The sequence below is a fragment of the Peromyscus californicus genome, unplaced genomic scaffold (genome assembly GCF_007827085.1).
Source record: "Peromyscus californicus insignis strain IS unplaced genomic scaffold, ASM782708v3 Scaffold_6__1_contigs__length_162567912, whole genome shotgun sequence".
In the NCBI taxonomy this organism is placed as follows: domain Eukaryota; kingdom Metazoa; phylum Chordata; class Mammalia; order Rodentia; family Cricetidae; genus Peromyscus; species Peromyscus californicus.
In genome coordinates, this window is record NW_026294584.1 from 148,813,749 (window position 1) to 148,836,661 (window position 22,913).

At 42.1% G+C, this 22,913-nt stretch overlaps 2 protein-coding genes across 3 annotated transcripts in view; one reads left to right on the forward strand and one right to left on the reverse strand.

Moving 5' to 3' along the window:
- The window catches only part of Atf7ip (activating transcription factor 7 interacting protein), an 89,946-nt gene extending 72,009 nt beyond the window's left edge, over nucleotides 1-17,937 (forward strand). For both annotated transcript variants that reach the window (XM_052719601.1, XM_052719600.1), the window contains exons 11-15: nucleotides 1,267-1,345; nucleotides 3,622-3,774; nucleotides 7,260-7,442; nucleotides 9,871-9,983; nucleotides 13,479-17,937. In XM_052719601.1, the coding sequence (XP_052575561.1) occupies nucleotides 1,267-1,345; nucleotides 3,622-3,774; nucleotides 7,260-7,442; nucleotides 9,871-9,983; nucleotides 13,479-13,898 (948 nt within the window). In that variant the 3' untranslated portion in view covers nucleotides 13,899-17,937. The remainder of the gene's footprint in view (nucleotides 1-1,266; nucleotides 1,346-3,621; nucleotides 3,775-7,259; nucleotides 7,443-9,870; nucleotides 9,984-13,478) is intronic.
- Plbd1 (phospholipase B domain containing 1) overlaps nucleotides 15,985-22,913 on the reverse strand; it is a 59,361-nt gene continuing 52,432 nt past the window's right edge. The window contains exons 9-11 of the mRNA XM_052719602.1: nucleotides 21,824-22,009; nucleotides 20,522-20,628; nucleotides 15,985-18,802 (exon numbers count right to left, since the gene is read on the reverse strand). Coding sequence (XP_052575562.1) covers nucleotides 18,620-18,802; nucleotides 20,522-20,628; nucleotides 21,824-22,009 — 476 coding nt within the window. The 3' untranslated portion in view covers nucleotides 15,985-18,619. The remainder of the gene's footprint in view (nucleotides 18,803-20,521; nucleotides 20,629-21,823; nucleotides 22,010-22,913) is intronic.

Sequence of the window (22,913 nt, forward strand, 5' to 3'; positions counted from 1 at the left end):
TGTCAGTTCTCTTCTCCATCCCATGGGTCCTGAAGATCAGATGCTTTTAGTCAGGCTCTGTAGCAAGGACCTCTACCTGGAGAGCCATATCTGTAGCCCAGTTTCCACTTGAGTTTTACAGATGAACATCCTAATGTCAAAACAAATTATGGTTATCATTTGTTAAGTATTACCACATTTCATGTGTGATGTTAAGCGTTTTGTGCATCCATTTGGATTAATCTTTCTAATTACTTCCATGTCTACCCTTCGAGATTCATTCACAGAGCTCACGAGTTGGAATGTAAGCTCATCTGTCTGATACTGGCTCTCAGCCAGTGCTCGTCTGCCTTCTTCTGTTAGGCTGGCTTGGTTTTTGTTTGTAATCCTAATTGTCTTATAATGATTGTAGACACTGTGCTGAGTTTGGTCAAATTGAACATCTCCTAATGACATAGCCATGTGTGGTTTTTTTGCTTTTTGTTTTTTTAGGGTAAAAAAAACAGATTTCAATTCTCTTTGTAGCCTCACTATAAAGGTAGTCTGGTAGTCTTTAGTGTTTTGGTATATCCATAAATGATCACTTAGGGAAAGATTGGTGTTTTCGCCAGGTGGTGGTGGCGCACGCCTTTAATCCCAGCACTCAGGAGGCAGAGGCAGGTGGATCTTTGTGAGTTCGAGGCCAGCCTGGTCTACAATACAAAGTGAGATCCAGGAAAGGCGCAAAGCTACGCAGAGAAACCCTATCTCGAAAAACCAAAAAAAAAAAAAAAAAAGATTGGTGTTTTCATTGTCAGAAAAACGGATATTGTTTGTATTTAATCGTGTAGCAGTTATAGCAACTCTGTGTAACAGACAGCTTTATTTTTAAAACTATTAGGATTTTGTTAGATAGTACTTGAAAATTGTTGTATTGCACTAATTAGTGTTTCTGTGTTTTACTTATTTATTATGTGTTGGTAGTTGGATGTGTATGAGTGGTGCTCATGCAAGGAGGTCAGAGGACAGACAACCTGTGGGAGGGAGTCAGTTCCTTCCTACCACCATATGCATCCTGGAGCTCACACTGGCTCAGGCTGGCAGCAAGTGCCTTTACCCACTGAGACATCTTCCAGCCCTGTGAGTTGTACCTCACAGGTGTGCTTTGCTGTTTACCTGTCAAACTGTTGAGGTAAAGGCATTTAGGGGCCTAGCTTGAACTAGACCATTCACCCTTTTTCCCATTTCCACACAATTACTTTGTATTTGCCAGTTCCATTACAGAATCAACCAAGTTTTGTTTTTCAGAGTGGGAAAGCTTCTGGCAATGATTCAAGTGGTGTCATTGACCTCACAATGGATGACGAAGAGAGTGGAACTACACAAGGTACTTAAGTAGTAATTCTTTGAAGAAATGCTTTAGTGACATTGCCCCTCTTAATATTTGGTGATATTTTGTGAAGGTAGCATTGATGTGTCTATATCACTTTTAGAATGGGAGTCTTTAAAGGTAGCATTAAAAAGTAGCAATCAGTTCCTGGATGAACATGAGCTGCTGTACAGGAAAGCAGCAGTAGATGCTTCGCCTGTAGAGAGCCTCTGCTAGTCCCATTGCTCTTTCTAATGAAGCCTCATCCTCAATCCAGAGGTAAAGGAATCAGCAAGAGACCCAGGAATCATGTCTTAATTCTTTGCTTGCTTGCTCTCTTGACTTCTCTCCCTCTCCCCCTCCCCCTTACCCCCTCCCTCCCTCTCCTTAGAGCCAGAAGTTTTCCTGGTCCCACCTGGCTCACAGTCGCTCAGACTCAAATAAACACACAGATGCTTCTATTAATTAAAACTGTTTGGCCTAATGGCTCAGGCTTCTTGCTAGCCAAATCTTACACTTAAATTAACCCATAATTCTTATTTATATTTAGTCACGTGGCTTGGTAACTTTCCCCAGTTCTACCTTCACATCTTGCTTCTCATGGCAGTGGCAGCTGGCAGCGTCTCTTGACTCAGCCTTCCACTTCCCAGAATTCTCCTCTCTGCTTGTCCCGCCTACACTATACTTACTGCCTGGCTACTGGTCAATCAGTGTTTTGTTTATTAATCAATCAGAGCAACACATTTACAGCATACAGAAAGACATCCTCAGCATTTCCCTTTCACTCCTTCTTCTAGTGTACATAGTTTAAGTGTATGTCCACTTAATTATGAATAAAAATCAAAATTTAATAATCATTCTCATCAATCATCCCTAATATTTTTCTTAGTTGCAGTATTCAGAAACTAAATTGGATAGATACTAAGCCATATTCTGCAGTTTCATGAATAAATGTTCCTTGGTTGATTCTAATTGGAAAAGTCCTGAGTTAAAATTCAACTTTTATTATTATTATTATTATTATTATTATTATTATTATTACACAATAATCTAGCCTTTACTGTGGTGATTTATACTATAAATCTCCAGTCATGATTCAGAGTATAGTGTTTCTTAGAATTCTTTGGCTATCAAAGTGTGTTTGTTCACAGACATACATAAATCCATGATAGTGTGTGCATTTGGAAAGATCAAATGGTAATTGTTTATCTTGAAGTCAGTAAACTTAAAAACAAAGGTTTAACAAAGTCATATTTTAGGGTATAAGACAGCTGATTTGAGAGAAATAAAATTAAATAAATGTAGTTAACTTTAATCACTATAGAACTGTGTAAAGCTGAGGTACAGTTGAGACATTTATCCTGTCCTTCATCAAGGCTGACCTTATGCTGGTGTCATGATGCACTTGTGACGGTGATTTTAAGACTTTCAAATTGTCATTTGACTTTCAGGCTTGTTTATTTTGCTTTGATAGATTGATGTGACTCAGGAATTCTTAGAGAACAAAAATAAGTACTGAATCAGGATGCTAGGAGGGCAGAGCTGACCCTGAGCTCCAGGCACCCCACCCACTGGCATGCTGGCCTCTTGGGCCAGCTTTTATTACCTCACCTTTGGGGCATCTTAATTCTCCCATTCAGAAGTGCATTGTTCTGTGGAGACGAGCTGAGTGAACCCCAACTATCACATAGGCTGGAAATGGAGGAGGGTCAGCTTCTGTAGAAAATAGTATCCCATCTAAGTGTTTTTCTAATGTTAGATTTTGCTGAGATACAGACATTTATTTTGTAGGCCATCAGAGACCCTTTTTGATACTTTAGTAAGCCTTTGTACTTTAAGAAACAAATAGTGATGATGAGCAACCACTTACATACAAATCTAAACAGCTCTGAGTAATTGAAATTAAAACTCAGGGAAAACTATCAGTTCACAGTATTTGTCCAGAAGGATGTCTTTAATACAGGTGTGTAAATACATATACATGCATTTTTGCAAATGAAGTTATTCTAGTCCGTATTGAATCCAGAAGATCCCTGCCTTGAGGAAAAAAAAAACTGTATTCCTATAAAAGTATGAACTGAATCTGCTAAGAAGCACCGGTGAATTATTAAAATAGCTTCTGGCTAGGTTTTCAGATCAGCAAAAAATCTACATAATGAGAACAGAAAGAAGTTATTTCTCAAGAGAGGAATTGGTGTGCAAGTGGAAAGCAAAGAAGTTTCCCAGTAAATGTCAGGCCTGGGTTGCCTTGTGTTGCCTGTCATCAGCCATGTATCCTACATTTTCATTAACAGATCCCAAAAGACTAAATCATCCTGCGCCAACCCTGAGCACTTCGCAGCCCATGTCTCGACCGTTGCAGCCCATTCAGCCGGCACCACCTGCTCAGCCGTCTGGGGTGCCGACCAGTGGGCCATCTCAGACAACTATCCACTTACTGCCTACAGGTAAAGTGGCTGAGTCACCCAGCAGGAACGATGGGTCGTGTATTGAACACTGTGGTTATGGAATCATGAGAAGAACCAGGAAAATCTTAAAAATAATTCTTATTACTTTCAAGAGAATGTTTGTAATTTTGAACGTGTAATGTGACTTGGCTTTGCTCACTGCCCTAAGGAGCAACACAGGTAGAGAATAATTCTGACACTTTATCTATGTCATTGTCATTTGCTGCTCGGAAGAGCAGAAAATGTATATAACCTAGGGTCTCAAGCTTGCTAGATAAGCAGTCCACCACGGAGGCAGGGTCTGAGGCTCCAGCTAGTTTTAACCAACCTGCCACACTATCAGGAAGTCCATGCTAATATTTTACCTGCTACATTTCAAGAGTACGTAGCCTATATCACCTAAGCTGTTCAGAAGTCAACCAAGGTAGTGTGGCTTCTTCAAGTTAGGTTAGTGCCCAGAGATTTGTCTGCAGAGCGCTTTCATCAGCGCCCTTCTGTAGGGAGACCCCGGGCTAAGTGGGCTTCCAGCCGGGGAGGTTAGCGTGCCAGGATCATGGGTGGTAAAAGGGGTGTTCTAGTGGTTCAGCAAGGCATTTGTTAGCCTTGGAAATTAGTCGTGGTGTGGTAAGTGAATGCTGGTGAGTGTGGTGACTACGCGTCTTTTGCCTTTCAGAATCTTGATGTGATCTCAGTCCCGTCACTTAAGCCACTGCCTCTCCTGCTGGCATTTCTAGCCAGAAATATGTGCTTATGTGACCGTTTGGGGTTTTATGTTGGTCTTTATATTTAAATCCCATTTTTCTGTATAAATATAACTACTATTGCATTCAACCCTTAACATTCCTGTGTCTCCTTTCCTTTAGAAGGAAGTGTCCTTATGCAAACAGATACATTGGCATTTGTCATCAGGTGCTGAAGAGTTCTTATATACTTCTTGTTCAGACAGCTCTCACGGAGAGTCAAGGCATAGAAAGCCTGTGGGTCTTTAGGAGTTGTGTGTGTGTGTGTGTGTGTGTGTGTGTGTGTGCGTGCGCGCGTGCGCTCTGACCTAGAGACCATACCCAGGCCCCACATTCTGCAAGGCAAGTGTCACCTCTTATATGGGAAGACTTTAGTGAGGAAGCCTTTTTGTCATTGTTAAATCTGCTTTCTTTCATATTAATTTTATTATAGAACCCATTGTTTCCACATGAGAGTAGTTTGTTATTGTTTTCAATATGCTTGAGTTCTAATTCAAAGCCATATTAACAAGAAAATATTAATTCTTAAAAAAAAAATCACCATTATCGTGGCCTAGGGATTTGTCTCTGATAGAAGAACATTTATCAAGCATACATGAGGTACTAGATTTAAATAAACCGGGCAGTGGTGGCGCATGCCTTTAATCCCAGCACTCGGGAGGCAGAGGCAGGCGGATCTCTGTGAGTTCAAGGCCAGCCTGGTCTCCAAAGTGAGTTCCAGGAAAGGCGCAAAGCTACACAGAGAAACCCTGTCTCAAAAAAGAAAAAACCAAAAAAAAAAAAGAGAGAGAAAATAGAACAGAGGAATTGAGTAGACATACAGTTCAGAGTTCAAAATAATTATTTAAAAATAAAATGCCCATTGTTGACATACATGGTGGCATAGTTTCAGCTGTTTAGGAGACAGGTCACCTGCACCTAGAGTATATATACCTGGGAAACATAGTGAAAGCTCGTCTCTTAAAATGAATGAAAACTAGATTTGCAGAGATAATTTAGAGGTAAAGAACATTGGCTGCTCTTTCAGAGGATCCTGCATCGGGGATCACAACTGTCTATCACTCTAGTTCCAGGGGATCAGATGCCCTCTTCTGGCTTCCTTCATCGTTGAGCACAGAGGTGGTGCACAGGCAAAACATCATGTATAGAAATGAAAATGACCATATTATTGCAGCTTTTTTTTACTTTTTTTTTTTTTTTGATAAGCATCGGCTAACATTGTTTAAAGAAATGCTTTTAGAACATAGATTAAAGGAGAGGAGTGCTGTGGAATAATCCTTCTGCACATTCTGTGAATATATGTCACTATGATTTGTTTAATAAACAAGCTGACTGGCCAATAGCTGAACAGGATAAAGTTAGGCAGGAGAGCCGGGAGAGGAGAACTCCACCTACAAAGGAGGGACAAAATGTAAATCAGAGTGGCCAGCCAAAGACATGGGTTGGTTTGGTTTTTTTAAACAGTAACTTACAATACCCAGGCAGTTCTGTGAACTGTAGAGATGCAGGATTGAACATCAGGTAAAGCCACTTCCTGCCAAGCACGACAACTTGTTCAGTCTTCAACTTCCACACAGTGGAAGGAGAGAACCAACTCCCTAGAATTGTCATCTGATCGTCACACGTGCATACAAAAAAATAAAATGTAGAAAAGAAATCTAACTTTTTTGTGTCAGGATTATAAAATGTCACTTCCAAGAAGGCTTTGATTTGGACACTGGCACCCTCAAAATAGAATTCATGTGGAAAGGGAAAGAGTAATTTCATATCCTGCTCCCCCACCACCTACCGCCCCTCCCCACCAAAAACAAACAAAAAACCATCTTTTCCCAATTTCATCACACACCACTTAAACAGTTGCAAGAACACTGTATACAATACCTGTGTATTGGAGCAGGAACAGATCTAAGTAAAGTTGAATGTTTAATAAACACTAGGTTCAAGATTTGCACAAAAAGCTGCTTACTTCTAAGTTTCTAAAATATTACATACTTATCTACAGCCACCCAGCAAGTTTTCAGAAACATGCGTGTGTGACTGATTCGTAGTTCCTGGTGCTTTGAGTTCAGTGAAAAAAGACCAAACCATCAGAAATGTTAGTTGGCTTGGTCAGGCAGGAGAGACTGTTCAGTTAGGCTGTGGGATGAGAGCAGGCTTGATGCAGGAGGGGGGAAGATGACCTCATCAGCCAGCCATCTGTACAATGCAGGCCATAGATGTGCTTGCACAAACCAAACTAGGCCCTGGAGCACAAGTCCCTCCTACAAATCTCACACCCTCCGCTCCCCCAGTCCGGGGCCGTTATGTAGTATTGGTAAGGCCTGTTTTTTGAGCTATGCCTCCTTGTTTTTCTTCAGTCTGCTGAGTTGATGAGTCTGGCTGGGTGCTGGGTGATAGGCTTCAACTGAACTTGTTCCTTATTGGTACGGCAGTGGCCTGTTCTGCCTCTGCCCATTGCCATAGTTAACTCAGCTAGACAGAGACACCTGAAGAGGGGAAAATGCATGGGACCCAAGGGACTGGAGGAAGGTCTGGAGGTGTGTGATCTACACATGGTTCTGACAGCCTTCCCTCCCTGGTTAGGTTTTGTGTAATGGTAATTACTATTTCACGTGGTATGTGTGATCTGAACATGGTCCTGACAGCCTTTCCCTCCATGGTTCGATTTTGTGTAATGGTAAATATTTTATGTTGTCTTAACATAGAATTGACTACATTCTTGATATCTTTTGTTGGCTTCCGTAGCTCCAACCACCGTGAATGTAACACATCGTCCAGTAACTCAGGTGACCACAAGACTCCCTGTACCAAGAGCTCCTGCAAACCACCAGGTGGTTTATACAACTGTCCAAGCACCACCAGCTCAGACTCCCCTCCGAGGAACTGTCATGCAGGCCCCTGCTGTCCGCCAGGTCAATCCTCAAAATAGTAAGAGACTCTTTGCTTATATATGGCTTCGAAGTGTGTGCACTGCTCTATGCTGACTTAGATTATCAAGTTAAGGGACGTATCACTTGCTTGGTATAGCTAGTAATGACGTAGTGCATTGGAAATTGCTGATACTGGAGATTTTAAGTGATTTCATAGAAAAAAATTGTAAGGATGTGAGGTAGTTAGTTCATCTTAGCCATTCCACAATGTGTACATTTCTCAGAGCACCAAAAACATAATTTTATCCATTAAGATGGATTTTGAAAAAAAAATATTTTTTCTTCCCTTCTTATTTATTTATTTAGAGACAGGGTCTCAGTATGTATCCCTGGCTAGCCTGGAACTCACAAATATCCACCTGCCTCTGCCTCCCAGGTGTGCACCACTATATCTAGCCCTTCTTATGATTAAAAGAGAAATTGGCCGTATATACCGTAGGATTTGTAGTCTTTATATTGTCTTCAATTTAACTTTGTTAATGATCTGTATTATAGCACCCCATTTAATATTTATTAATGGTTTGAGACAGGGTCTCACTATATATTCCTGGCTGGGTAGAAGCTTGCTATGCTGATCACCTCAAACTCTCAGAGGTCTGCCCATCCCTGCCCCTGCATGCTGAGGTGTAGAGGTGTGTATGTTATGCTCTACTCTTAATAATTGGCATCGTGGAATGGTAAGTTGTGGCTCAACCCAGAAGAGGGAAGTCATGGTAACGATAGTCTCTATAGTCAGTCTTAAAGGCATAAAAGCAGCTGAAGAAATTAAAGGAAGGAAAATATTAAAGGAAATTTAGAGCTTATTAAACTCTAATTAAAGCCATTCATTCTGTATTAAATGAAGATACCGTCTATTAGTAGCATAGAATATGTGTCTTCATAGCAGAATGTAGTATATGAAATCAAGGTTTCTAGTTAAAGCTTAGAAGCTGGCCATCAGGTGCACACACCTGGAAAGTGGAGGCAGGAGGATCAGGAGCTCAAGGTCATTTTTGGCTACATAGTGATTTCAAGGCCAGCCTGGGCTACATGAGAACGTATCTCAAAAAGCCCAAATAAATAGACAAAAATGCATAAAGTTTAAAGGAAAATAGTAAAAGTGAACCACAGGTGACCTTTACCACGTTAGGAAGCGGAACTTTATCACTCTTCTGTCTCTTTCCCTGTTACCTCCCTGTCTTCCTGTCCACCATCCTCACTTTTCTTTATTTATTGCCATCAATGTAGTTGTCCCTTAAATGTTGTGTATGTTTATCTTACATACAGATATACATATAATATAAAATTTCAAAGCTGATATATATTTGTGTATATACACTTATATTTATAAAATAAGCGCACATTAGCTGTTTTCAAAAACTGTAATAATTCCATTATTAAGTGTTAGTTAGCTTCTAGGAAAAATTAAACTAAATGGAGTCTTGGGATCGTAGTCTGGCTTTAACTTTCTCAAGTTTGTAAGGATTTTCTCCAGTCAGTTGTTTGATTCTGGCATGAATAAGTTCTGGCAAGACTAGTTTGGATCCAGTACTGCATGTCTGGTAGAAAGATGATTGGGAGAGTACATAGCTCTGAATTCTCTTCTTGGGTAATGTCACAATAGTTTTTCTTGGGGTGAAGTGTGTCCTCAGCTGATTATCAGTATAGAGAGAAAGTGGAGAACCCCACTAACATAGGAATGGTGACTTTTTAAAACAAGATTTTATTCAGTGTGTGTGTGTATGTGTGTGTGTGTGTGTGTGTGTGTCTGTGTGTCTGTGTCTGTGTCTGTCTGTCTGTCTGCGTAGGACAGAAAAGGTCATCAGATCACCTGGAGTTACAGGAGGTTGAGAACTACCTGATGTGGGTGCAGGGAACCAAACTCAGGTCTTTTGCGAGACTAGTTTGTGCTCCTAACTGCTGAACCTTGTGTCTAGCTTCTGTCTGCCCACCTTTTGAATCGCTGACTATTGCCCACACTTGGGGTGCACGGCCAGTGTTGTAGGGTTTTATTTCTAGTCGTCCTCCTAAGGGTTTGTGTGTTTGTGCTGTTCTCGTAGGTCCTGTTGCTGCATGCAGCCTGCAGTGCCCCTTGAGGAAGCATTTGTGAAAATGCTGGAATTTATGACTTCTTTAGCTGACTGGAGACTTTTCAGTTGGAAAGATTTTTCCTCTTGAATTTTTTCCCCCCTTCCCCAATACAGGGTTTCTTTGTGAAACAGTTCTGGCTGTCTTGGAACTCACTCTGTAGACCAGGCTAGCCACGAACTCACATAGATCCACTGCCTCTGCCTCCCAAGTGCTGGGATTAAAGGCTTGTACCACCACCCTCCAGCTCCTCTTGAATTTTTTAAAAAATGTATTACTAGCAATGTTTACAGTGCCCCAGCAAATTTACGGTAGAATTTTGATATTTCCTTTATATTCTGTTTCCTTTTCTTTTGTAGGTGTTACAGTTCGAGTGCCTCAGACAACCACATATGTTGTAAACAACGGCCTGACCCTGGGATCAGCAGGGCCTCAGCTCACGGTGCATCATCGGCCACCACAAGTGCATACTGTAAATATCAGTGCTTGCCTTTCAAACATCCTCAGTTACTGAGCTGTCCTGTCGTTCCAGGAAACATTTCCTCTTTCGTTGTTGTTTGTTGGTTGGTGTTTGTTTGATTATTTGAGATAAGGTTTCTCTGTGTAGCCCTGGCTATCCTAGAACTCACCCTGTAGACCAGGCTAGCCTTGAACTCATATCTGCCTGCCTCTGCCTCCCACATCTGAGATTAAAGTCAGGTGCCGCCACCAACTGACTACTATTTCCTTTTTTTAAGTTATATTAAAGTAATATTATCAAAGGAAGGAGATAGTTCTGTCTCCCCTTGAGTAGAAGGTTATTTTAGGGAAAGGGATACTCCCATTTTTGAGAACATGTCTAGCTAGGACCACTGCTCCCTGAGTACAGACAGGGCGATAGCCAGGGCTTCTAAGGTGACAGACAGCACTTCTAACTCAGATGTAAGTTTAAGGATGCTTCGTGTTTCCTTGGGTTGTGACTTTATACTTACAACTACTATATTGTCACCAGTTTATCTTAAACGAGCCATTGGTTTTGGAATGCATTTATTACAAAGAATTTCCCTCTAAATTTAGCCTCAAACTAAGCCATATCTTCCTGTGACAAGATTATAACTGTGTTTCAGGGGTACCGCAGAATATATGTGACTATATCTCATATGTATAGATCATGATGACGTACATGAAGAGAAATGCTGGCTTCAGAGAGGGAAGGCGGGAAGTCAAGGCTGATAGACATTACCTAGCCAAACATGCTTTTACGGCACCCACAGTTCTCCTAGGGGGTTCATCACGTTCCCAGCAGGGTGACACGCTTGTTTTCACACAGAGCATCTTAAGGCTATTGCTGAAGGGGTTTCTAAAGTCTTTATTGCACATGTGGCAGCTGATATTTAGAGGCTGAGTAATCAACAAGGCTGTTTGTGCTTCCTAAGAGCCCATACTCCCAGTACTTATGTATGTACATGTGTGAACAAACCACATCCCCAGCCCTAGAACCTAGAACTGAAAAGCTGTGATTTTTCTTACTTAATTTTAGTGGAAAAAAACTTAGCATCTGTGTCCTGGCTACTCTGAGAACTTTATTGTTTGCTCTAGCCCTCATATTCCTATGGGGATTAGTAGTGGTACTCTCATTTTGCAAAAAAATTAACATAAATATACAAGGATAGTACATCATGGGAAGTGTTTGGTTGTTGCTCAGTGTCCTTACCCTCGGTGCTACCAGACCCAGCCAGATCTCCTCTGCCTCTCGAGCTTCCCTTGCTTCAGTTCTAGCTGTGCTGAGGTGCATGGCAAATTTGTCATTCCTGTTGGAGCTACAAAAGAATGCTTTGCTTTCTTCAGGGAGTTGGAATAGAGCAGTAAACTAGGATAGTTTTCCCACTTTATAATCGACTAGAACTTAGGAAACATTTAGCTTGTAAATCTAGAGCTCCTAGTAGCTTAAATTGTTTTGTTAGAGATACTGACTTCTAATTTTATTCTACTCCAATTACAAAGCTTCTTAAAGTGTGACTTTGTGCCTCCCTGTAAGCACTTTGAACCGTTCTCGGCACTTGACACTTGATTTTGTCTGTGTCACTGTTTCTTACAGCACTGGCTGCACTGATTGGTTTCCTTGGAGGCAGGTCTCCATCTGTCTCACACCAGCCTCAGACTCATGGTCCTCTTGCCGTAGTCTCCAGAGGGTCCACTGACCGGTGTGGCCACCCTTGCTTATTTTAAGTGAATACCTAGTGATGTAGTTCTTCCCCCAAATTTCACAGAACCCCATCTGCACTGACAAACAAAACGAAACTCATGACTAGTTTTAGTAGTGGGGCAGGGGGGCATGAGCAGATTGAACAAGCATAAATAATCGGAGCCTTAGAAGGAACAGAGCAGATTGAACAAGCTCTAGGCAAACCCATTCACTTCCAGTGCTTTTCCTAGCCTAGCTGTATGGAGTCAATGATCTGAGATGATCCAGTCACTCCGGAAGACATCAGTAGAGGAAGGATAGCTCTGGTGCTGCTGCTCTCTCAGGCCCAGTCCAGTTTTCAGGGTGTTACTCCCTTAAACATGGCCTTCTCTCAACCTGATTTTTGTCTGTTAACTGGTAATTTGGACATCTCTCCACAAATGTATGTGTAATTTCTTTACTACTAGGAGGAATGTCTTGCAGCGAAACATCTGCAGATTCCTTGAAATCATCAGTGTATGATGATTCAAGCTTTTTCCGGCTTCAGCCCTCTGGTCTTAATGAACCCTTAGCCCCGCTTTGTCCTTTGTGTATCTCTTCTTCTCGTAGGGTTTGTGTTTTTGCACGCTCTCTTTCATGGTAGTTAGCAGACTTCCCTTTCTGGATATTGGACTCCAGCCCAAGGTGATCCCTTAGGGCAGTCACATTGAAGCTGTGATTTGGCACTTCTGTCCTTGCAGGTTTTAGAATATTTTGTCTTAAACTTTTGACAGTTTGACTATAATAAAGCATTGGAATTTAGTAGTGTATTATTGGACCTTACAGAATTCACTAGTTTATTCAAACTATCTAATGAAGTACTTCTTTGCTTTACTTTGTCCCATTTGGGTACTGGATATCAGCCTAGGGCCTCATCCATCAGTGTTTGCCCTGAGCGTCTCACCCTGACGTACATGTGTAGACATAGGTTTTATTGCATGAAGTTTGGAATCCAGTATAAAGTCAGCGAGTAGTATGTTGCGCTTGGATTCACTGCATCTGTTTTCTGGCTCTTTTTTGGAAGGCTGTTGTCATCTTAAAATAGCTGTGACTGCCATGTTTACAGTAACAGCAGTGCTGTGCAGCGTTAGGTTAGCAGGCCTTCCAGGGTTCGTGCCGTGCTTCTGAGTCACTGGGCCTTACCCACCCACCCCCCAATCTTTGCTTCATATACCGATGCCCAAGAAAGTGTTAACTCAATCTTGTCTGTTAACCTCCCGCTCCCTCTGCCTGTCTCTGCTCATACTTTTCCTGTTGGGTGGGGGCATTCGGCCATCACCTTCTTCATCCAGACTGACCAAGAACATACACATGTTCGGCATTATTCATACGTGTGCTGCTGTCTTTATATCACAGCATAGGTTTAAAGTGAGTGTGGCTGTATGTGCCAATTTGTATGTAACACATAATTTTTAACTGCTTTCTTAAAATGAGAATCTACAGTAGAAAAGATTAAATTGTAAATTATTTGTTAGACATAGATGATTCCCACTAGTATCAACATATCTCTTCAGTGATAGTCCATTAGGAAGGGATTTTTGTTTTCCAAGGAGAACTTAGTATTTTCGGTCTAGGAAATACAAGTTCAGCATCATTATTTGGGGCGTGATTGATTTGTGTATCACTGAATAGAATTGCCAAAATTGGTTATGGTATTGGGGTTTTTCAGAGTTCTTAATGTAAAATGGTATCTCTATGATCCTAAGGTATCTTCTGAAAGAATTCTGTAATCGCTAGAAATCAACACATCTCTTCTTTTGTTAGGAGCCCCCACGTCCTATGCATCCAGCACCCTTACCGGAAGCCCCACAGCCACAGCGTCTGCCCCCGGAAGCTGCCAGCACTTCTCTGCCTCAGAAACCACACTTGAAGTTAGCTCGAGTTCAGAGTCAGAATGGCATTGTGCTGTCGTGGAGTGTCCTGGAAGTGGATCGAAGTTGTGCCACTGTCGACAGCTACCATCTCTATGCTTACCACGAGGAACCCAGTGCCACTGTGCCCTCTCAGTGGAAAAAGATCGGCGAAGTCAAAGCCCTTCCTTTGCCCATGGCTTGCACCCTTACTCAGTTTGTGTCGGGCAGCAAGTACTACTTTGCAGTGCGCGCCAAGGACATTTACGGCCGCTTTGGGCCTTTCTGTGACCCTCAGTCCACGGACGTGATCTCTTCCTCCCAGAACAGCTAGACCTTGGAGCCTTTAGCTTCCTCTTTTCAAAGTTCCACATTTTGGGCTTGTTTTTAATCTTGTGCATGAAATTCAATGTAAAATCCACCTTGTGCAAGATCTCTTGGACAGATGAGTGTACACACTACGTTTGTTTATAACTGAAGTATAATAAATTCAGCCCATAAAGCAAGTCTTCCCCTGAACAAGTTAAGCTTCGGGGATTTGAAATGTAAATTGGTCTTTGCTTTAGTTATGAGGCTGGGGAATTTGTATGGGTGTTTGTGTGTGTCGTCTTTGTTTCTTTTCTTGTTTTGTTTTACTTTTTAAATTTCTAGTTGTGTGTTTATCACAGTGCAATCTCCCATTTTCACTCTCAATTTACCTCTCTTCTAGTAGGAAGTAAATAGATGAAAGACTCTGAGGTATGTTGCTGGTGTGGTTCTGCCTTTAAGGGGGGATCTAGGAGATCAAAGAATCTAAACAAAACCCAAAGAAATGAAAAAGAAAAATATTTAGCATAAAATCGATGAATTTGAACAGAGGATGCATTCTCTCCATGTTTTCTTTGATTTCTTCTGAGTTGCTGATTAGGTGAAAATGTTGGACCTGCACCCCAAACTCCTAATCTGGCTTCTGCATTTGTGTTGTGCCTTACAAGCTACAGAAACACACAGACCATATGCCCACTGTTTATCCCTCTTTCAACTTTCATTTCTTCTTCTTCGCCACCAAGAATACCATACCCTCTACCATTTGGAAACCAAGGTGTTGGAGCATGTGTTTGCCTCATCTTCTGTAACATCACCAGATTTAACTCTAAAAATTTGACTTACTGTTTTCTTTTAAGGACATACTTTTATTTTTGCCCATTATTTAACTCTGCATATGCATAAAATAGGCCATATTGTTTAAGAAAAGTTTTCATTAAACTTGTTTTGATATCCATGTTGCATTGTTAGAGAATCTGAAGGAAGTTCTGGTTCATCACATCACTTGTGGGAAAGGGTTCTTTCCAAGGCAGTAAACGTTCACTTTCATAAAAGAGCAGGGGGCTCACAGTCTCCTTCTTCTCTGAGGCCCTCCCTCCCTCCCTTTTGTCTTCCCTTGGTTGTGGTGGTGCCAGGTGGGTCCTGGTTTCAGCAGCGGTGGATAGAACTTAGAAGCAGATCCTGTTGGGTCTTTGCACATATTTCTTAGATCCAATCACTTCAGTATTCCTCATTCCTCTGCAAAGTTCACAGATGCAGGCTCACCCTTGCATTTTCAAGGAATGCCAGCTGCAGGGGAATCAGCCAGGTACTTTAGAGCTGAAGGCATTAGGGTGAGCACTTAGGGATGTGTGAGGCTTTGTGGAGTTTGTGAAGTCACTTTCAGGCTGAGTGAGGCCTTGTGGAGTTTGTGAAGTCACTTTCAGGCAGAGTGAGGCCTTGTGGAGTTTGTGAAGTCACTTTCAGGCTGAGTGAGGCCTTGTGGAGTTTGTGAAGTCACTTTCAGGCTGTCTTCTTTACAACATTTTAAGTCATATTTCTGCCTTCTCAAAATGGATCAATCGTTCACTTTTCCTGGCATTAAAAGTGGGGAGCTCTATTCCTTTTGTGCATTTATTCCTTTGATGGTTATAGCAGGAATCGTTGAGTTGTGAAGGAATTGTCTTTGGTGACTTCTCACTGGTGTTCTGTCATCTTCAGTGAATTTTGGTTGATGAAGGAAGCCTGCAGTTGCCAAATTGTAAATGCTCCTAACCTTCCACTTCGAGAAAAAGACCACAGGAGAATCATTTTTCCCCAAGTTAAGTTTGGCGAGCAGTTGTGTAGGAAGGACTCCTTAGATTCATGATTCTAGTAAAGTGTTGTCAGTGTTAGGGTAATGAGATTGGAAAGGAAGAAATTACTTTCTAACTGTATGAGCACCTCTCTGTACCAAATGTTTTTACCATCACTTGTGTGAGGCACAGGATTGGTATTCTGTTCAGCATCATTCCTGTCTATATAATAGAAAAACACATTCAAAATTGTTTTCACTGGCTGGCCTGCTCAGTAGCCAGTGGAAGTTTCCCTGGATGAATATTTCTATTTTTATTCACTAATCATTTTATATTTTCTAGTTTTTGGTTTTTTTTTTTTAAGTTTTCATAGTGTTATACAATCAGGCGAAGGAAGCCCAGTGGAATTACTATATTTCATTGCTTTGGCTTGTACTTGGAGTTTTGTCAAAGGAAAAAAAAAAATGTCAAATAATGGCTCTAGATGTAGATTTACTGCAGAAAGTAGTTACTGAAAACTTTATTCCAGATTGGAAAGAATGTATGGAGAGAGACTGTCTGTAACTGTTATGGGGAACATACACTTGTGGGTGCAGTCTCCTCATATAACCTGTCATGAGGCTTTGGGCAGCGGCCATGTTGGGTTTCCTTTCTTTGGGGTAAATGTAAGTGCTGATGGGCATTGGCTTTTGTCTGGCTGTCCTGGGGGAGGAGGAGGAGGACTTCTCCAGAAGTAGCTGCAGGCTCCAGCCATCAGGATATTTAATAGCACTTCACATCGGGGGCTCTCTTTTACTCCCTGCTATCTCTTCTCAAAGTATTACAAATAAGCTCAGTTGTCCCATTTTGGGAATTCAAGTTTGCTACATTTTTAGCCTGACAATACTGGTAAGTATTTCCTTACTGGGAATCCTGGAAACTCCTGAAATTTCAGCGTGAATTGAGATGTTTATACAGTAATGAATGGTAACAGTAATGTTCGTTACTCTCTGCTTTGCGCTGTGTCAGAGTACTTTTCACCCTGTTTTAAGTGTGAGTACACCTCATTCATTTGTGTTCTTGCTAATGGCATACAAAGACAGCATCCTTTGTGACAGTTAACTTACAAGGTGGCTGTCCCCCTGTTTTTCTGGGCTCAATTTTTAAACTGCAGACTACTTGGTACTGTGTGATGCAGTATGAAAGAAACAAGAGCTTTCTTCCTTGAAAATACTTGTTGGGATACTGTTTACCTCAGAGAGGTGTCCTCCACAAACCCCTACCCGTGTGCCAGATATGGGATACCTTTAAAAACATGTATCTCGGGAATTTCAGGTGCAGCTCTGCGGAACTTTCTTGACGTGCTGGATGGCTCCTCATGTTGCTTGCTCCATTACTTAGAGTGTCAGTGCTGCCTGGTAGGCATTTCACTTCCCATGGCTTTTCCAGGACTGTGTAGGATTGAAAATACTGTGTGTGGCGTGCTTTCAGATGCTGTGGTCTCACCCCATAGGTACTACAAGAAAGCCTTCCCGGTGTTCCACTGACTCCTCCCACAGCCATTTCAGTATCCTCAATATGATTATATAATTTTTTCTGTTTCCCTGTGGTTGGGTCAACTGTTTGGTTCTCATGGAAACACACATGTCCTTGTGCATAGATAATAACTATGTAGTCGTGTGTGATTCTGCCTTCCTTAATTATTTTCTGGGCAAATGGCTTTAAAGAAATATTTGAGCGGTGCACACAAGATCGAGCAGTTACCATGAGGGGTTTGTCAGTGGAGGAGACTTACCTAATTCTTAACTCATCCCCTCGAGCCAGCCGAAGGCAGGGAGGAGTTGAGGACACACTGCTCTCATCTTCCAATGTTTTATCATGTTCGAGCTTTTGTTTTTGTTTTATATGTAGAGATAGCTGAATATCTATCATTTAAATATGTAAATGACCCCTCCCCTTTCCTTTTGTAAATAAGGGAACTAAGCAATCAAACACCTTTTGGAGATCCTAGCTTGAGGATTTTATCAACAATTTCAAACAGAAATGTAAAAATAAACCCCTCGTAGGAAAACTTGCATCCTGATTTTTGTTTGTTGCAGTTGGAAGTGTAAATAATAAGATGATGTAAGACCTTTCTAAGGTCTAATATTAACTGCGCTGTAGCAAGTTGCCCCATTTTTTATTAGGTTTTGAAATTTTTAATTTTCTTTCCTAAATGTACAGTAGAGTACTGTCTGTGTAAATGTTAACTGTAGTGGGGATTTGTCCAGCAAGCCTGAAATTTATACTTTGAAATAAATGACTGGGTTTTTAACATTCCTGGGTACTCTTATTCATTCGGAGAGTTCTCAGCCTGTGTGTGCATTTCTTAAAAAACAAACCCACTTTGCTCAGCACTCCCCATTGTTCACTGTTCACTGCGCCTTCTTTAATCTGTTAGGCAGTTCCCCAGCACTCAACCCACATGGTATTCCCGAGCTTTGAAGAAGCTGCCGTGCGGAACTGCTGCCTGGTTAGACGGGGATTTCAGCTGACTACGTGTCTAGCTTGATGACCAGAAAGAATCACAAACTGCCTCCTGTTTGTGCTCCCCAAACCCCTAGGGCTTTGCTATTAGCATTGACCATCAGGGGAAGGAGAAGGACCATGGGAAGTGCAGGTGTCTCCTAAGCCTGGAGATGTCCTTCATATTACCTCAAGCTCAATTGGCCAGAACTTGGTTGTACCGTGGACTGTGATTGGCATCTGCAGGCATCAACGGAGGATAGTGGATTCTGACAGAGACAGTTTCTGCAATCTTTTCTTGTATTCATCTCATACATAATGTTTAGTCTGCAGCTCTCCACCCTGCAGGAAATGTTTTTGCTGTTAAAAACAAAAATCTGTGGAAAATGGAAGGGAATTTAATATTTTTTTATTAAGAGTACAGATGGGAAAATATAGCTAAAATAATGCCTTTGGAGTCTTATTCGCAGCTTTGTTCTTCCTCCTCCATCCTTCACTTTATGTTCTCTGTCAAAATTGGTTTCATGGTAACAAAATCGAAGTTATAGACGTCTGGCATCCCTTCATGTAGAGTTTTGTTGAACCGATTCCAGTCAAAAGCGGGGAGACCATCTTGTACCGTGGGACCACTAATGGCATAGGCTGTATACTGAAATGCAAGGAAGATATCTGCCACCTGGAAAAAGAGAGGACAACATTTTAACAGAGCATCTGCAATGTGACTGTAGACTTCATCTCCCTTCACAAGGGCATACTGCGAGCCTCCTTGAAAAGACAAGTTTCTTGGAAGCTGCATCCTTTCCATGACATGTGTCTGTATCCATTTAGCATCCAAATGAGAACTGACTAGGAAAGCAGCATAGACAGGAGATCTGCAGTGTGAGAACTAATTCAGAACTGTAGCTCCACAAGTTACTTTACAACCACCTTAGCATTTCCATGACTTGGTTTTCCTCCTCAGAAAGTGGGCTCATGTCTGTTCCTCCTAGATCAGAGAAAGAATTACTGGGAGTAACAAAGCCTAGAGCCAGCAAATCCTCAGTGGAGGCTGGTGTTAATTAGGGCAGTAACAAGAGTTCTAAAGGATGAGCCACACTCAAAGGGCTCTCTGGAACACCTGACTCTGAGCTAGAACCATATCTAGCGTTAGAGGGGAAAGTACACCATGTATCTGAAGTAGCTGAAAGACAAAGAATATTTTAAGCTTATTCTGGCAGCAGCATCTGACAGATGGAAGCTTGGCTTGGGTTCTTCCACACAAGACTACAGAGATGATTTTCTGCATGTTGTCTGAGACAAATGCAACACTTGTCACACTTTGCTCTTGAATGTGTACGGATACCATGGAAATGAACCAACACGTGTTGGGGCTTCCTGACGCCACTTTGCTCTTTATTACCTGGGTTGTACGGCGTGGAATATCCTAAGAGCTGAAGTGTTGCCTTCACACAGCTGCCTGGAAGGGGGAGCTAGGACTCGGACTCTGAAAAGCATCTCCCACTTGAAGGATGGCTGACAGAAGGTAAGTGTAAGAGATGTGGGAGTTCTGTAGTTTGTTTTACTAGCCAAAGAGATGGAAGACACATCTTCAAGCTACATGTGCAGAATGAACACACCAACTAAAAGGCCAGCTCATGCACAGGAAGGTCTGGAGCAGCCTGCTCTCAAGAAAGAGGCATACAGACAGTTTGTAGCCCTCATCGGTCTCTGGCGTTCATGTCCTTCCACGTGGCAGTCAACAGGCTGTTAGTTGGCTTTTGTTACTGGTTTTGTTGAAACCAACATGAGCAGGCTTCATATTACTGCAAAAACCTAAAGTGGCTTGGCCACTCGGTCTAAAATGTGCTCCTTAAGCTAAATTCGTGATTAATACACAGCCACAGTATTCTCAGCAAGATGATTCTTTGGATTTAGGGCCATCTGATAAAATGTTACTACCACTATGATTATATACATTTAAAATTAATTTTAAAAGATTGTTGTGTATGAATATTTTTTCTTCATGTGTATATGTGCACCACATGCATACAGTGCCAGCGGAAGCCAGAAGAGGGTACTGGATACCCCAGAACTGGAGTTACAGGTGATTCTTAGCGAGCATGTCAGTTCTGAGAATCAAACCTTGGTCCCCTGAAAGAGCAGCCGTGCTCTAAACCACTGAGCCATCTCTCCAGCCCCGTGAATACATTTATAATTAAGAGCTCTTCTAGATGTGGGGATGTTGAAGATTTAGTCTTCACTATACTCTATGAGGTGAATTCTATTATTTACAGGAACAGTCTGCTTCCTGAATTAATATATGGTTGGAGATACTGGGCCTCATGCCACAAAAATCTCTGCCTCTAGTCTAACTCCTCATTTGAAGTAAATTGGAAAGCAATTGTGTGTTAGTTACCTTGGTGTCATAGCAGCCTCCAGGGCTTGGGCTGGCTTCATTCAGGTCCTCACGACAGCAGATGGTGTTGCAGGGATCACCCTTACTGTAGGGGTCCTCCTTGTAATCTAAGTGATGGGGAAGGAACAGGTGTTGGCCATTCTGAGATACACTTATCCAAAGTAAGATTTTTGATCTAGTCATACCTGGATCATCAAAGAATATGTCCCACAGGCCTCCCCAGCTGTGGCAGTTTGAAAGAAAACAGCCCCAAAAGGGAGTGGCACTATTAGGAGGTGTGGCCTTGTTAAAGTAGGTGTGGCTTTGTTGGAGGAAGTGGGCTGGAGGTCTGTTTTGCTCAAGGTCCCCTCAGTGTGACATGGAGATCACTTCCTGTTGCCTGCAAGATGGAGACTCTCAGCTACTTATCCAGTACCATGTCTGCCTGTACACCGCCATGCTCCCCACCACAATGAGAATGGACTAAACCTCTGAACTGCAAGCCACCATCGCAATTAAAGTTCTCTTTTATAAGAGTTGCCGTGGTCATGGTGTCTCTTCACAGCAATAGAAACCCTAACTGAGACTCCTGCCCAGCCTGCTTTAGGCTTGCAGTAGGGAGTGACTAGCTGCAAATCCTCTGTCCCCAGGCCCAGCCTGCCTCAAGAACCATACCCCAAGGAGAGTACAAAGAAGAGAGAGATTTATATGCATCATCATTTTCTAACAGATAAAATACAAATTAGCCTTGGAGAGTCTTCATCCAAAGAAAGCATTTGTGAGTATTTTAGCGGCTTTTGTCTTTGGGCATTATGCTGGCAGCAGGTGGGAAGGTGCTAAGGAAAAGGCTGCACATGGATCATTTCTTCTACGTTTTACATCAATGGGGGGCAGTCAGGTGTGGTTGTATACATCCACAGTTCCAACATTCGGGAAGTGAAGACAGGATCAAGAACTGAATTTGTGTGTGTGTGTGTACATAGCTTAGCATGCATGGCATGTATATGGTGGTCAGGAGACAAACTGGGGGAGTCAGTCCTCTCCTTCCACTGTGTGGGTCTAGGGGATCGAACTCAGGCCAATAGACTTGGCAGCAAGTGCCTTTATCTGCTGAGCCTTTCAAAAAACTTTCTGAGATTTTATAAAGGAGGCAAATGTTCTATTTGTCAAGCAATATGTGTACAGCATTAGTATCCTGAATACTGTATTCAGATAACTTTTTATAATTCCTTCTAGTACAAGATGATAAACGTACATAGATTCTTATTCCATGGGGAAGAAAAGGAGTTTTGAAAAATGACTCTTGAGAAATGTGTTACGTACTGTTGTATCGCATGATATATTTCATGGAAGCCATATCAGTCACTTTCCCTTGGTCGCGCCTGAAGATTTTGGCTCGGGGAGCTAAGTCATAAGAGTAGTCCAAACCCAGCTTCTTAACCAGCAGCGGGTAGCCACTCCAGTTGTAGATCTTTTCATGGAAAGGGATATTGTAGGAAGGCCAGTATCCTGATTTGGAATGGAAGGGGGGGGGGGGTTGAACAGAGGGAGACAGGAAGAGAAGGGAACAAAACAAGGAAGTTGTTGAATGATAGTACATTTGAGAATTGCCACATGTGTAGTCACAAAATGAAATGCCATAGGAAATGAAGCTGTGAATGTGAACCTGCCAGCCACAATGATCCCTCTAAACCCCCAGAGTTGGTGTGCCTCTAGATTACTGTAAGGGAAGAAGTGCCTTAGAAGTCTTTGATTTTCATGCCAAGTTGTTAGTGCAACCCAGAGAACAACATTATTCTCTATAGACCAGAAGAGCAAAGGATGCTGCAGTGCTCTGGGGAGCTGCCTGGAGTCCATCCGGTGAGTATGGTGCCCTGCAGAGGACAGCAGATACTAATCCCACTGATGGGACACACGACACTGACGTCAGAAAACACAAGGTCTAGCGAAGTTCATGGATGAGTTACTAGGTCTTAGGCACTTCACCCCATTTTTCCTTTTGTGAGACTAGAAGGGAAGGGGATGCCTGAGAGGAGTGGGTATGGGGGTGGGGGTTGTCTTCCATGTTCCAGCAGGCTATTAACTTCCAGGACTGAAAACATTTCACAGGACCCATTGTCATCCAAATTTTCACCTCAAGTCACTAAGCACTAGACATGTGACACAATTTTAGGAACATCGTAGATTGCACTGGCCTAGGTTGTTGCCTACAGGACCATCATTTAAAATAAGAGTGTCTCTAGCCACTATGTAAGACAACCTGGAGATTTCTCAAAAAAACAGCTGCAATATGCTTCAGCTCTCCAGCTCCCGGGAATGCACACAAGGAAATCTTCAGTCAACACACCACGGTGACACTGTGAATCCATGCTTGCTGTAGTACTGTTTGTAGTAGCTAACCAATAGAACCAAC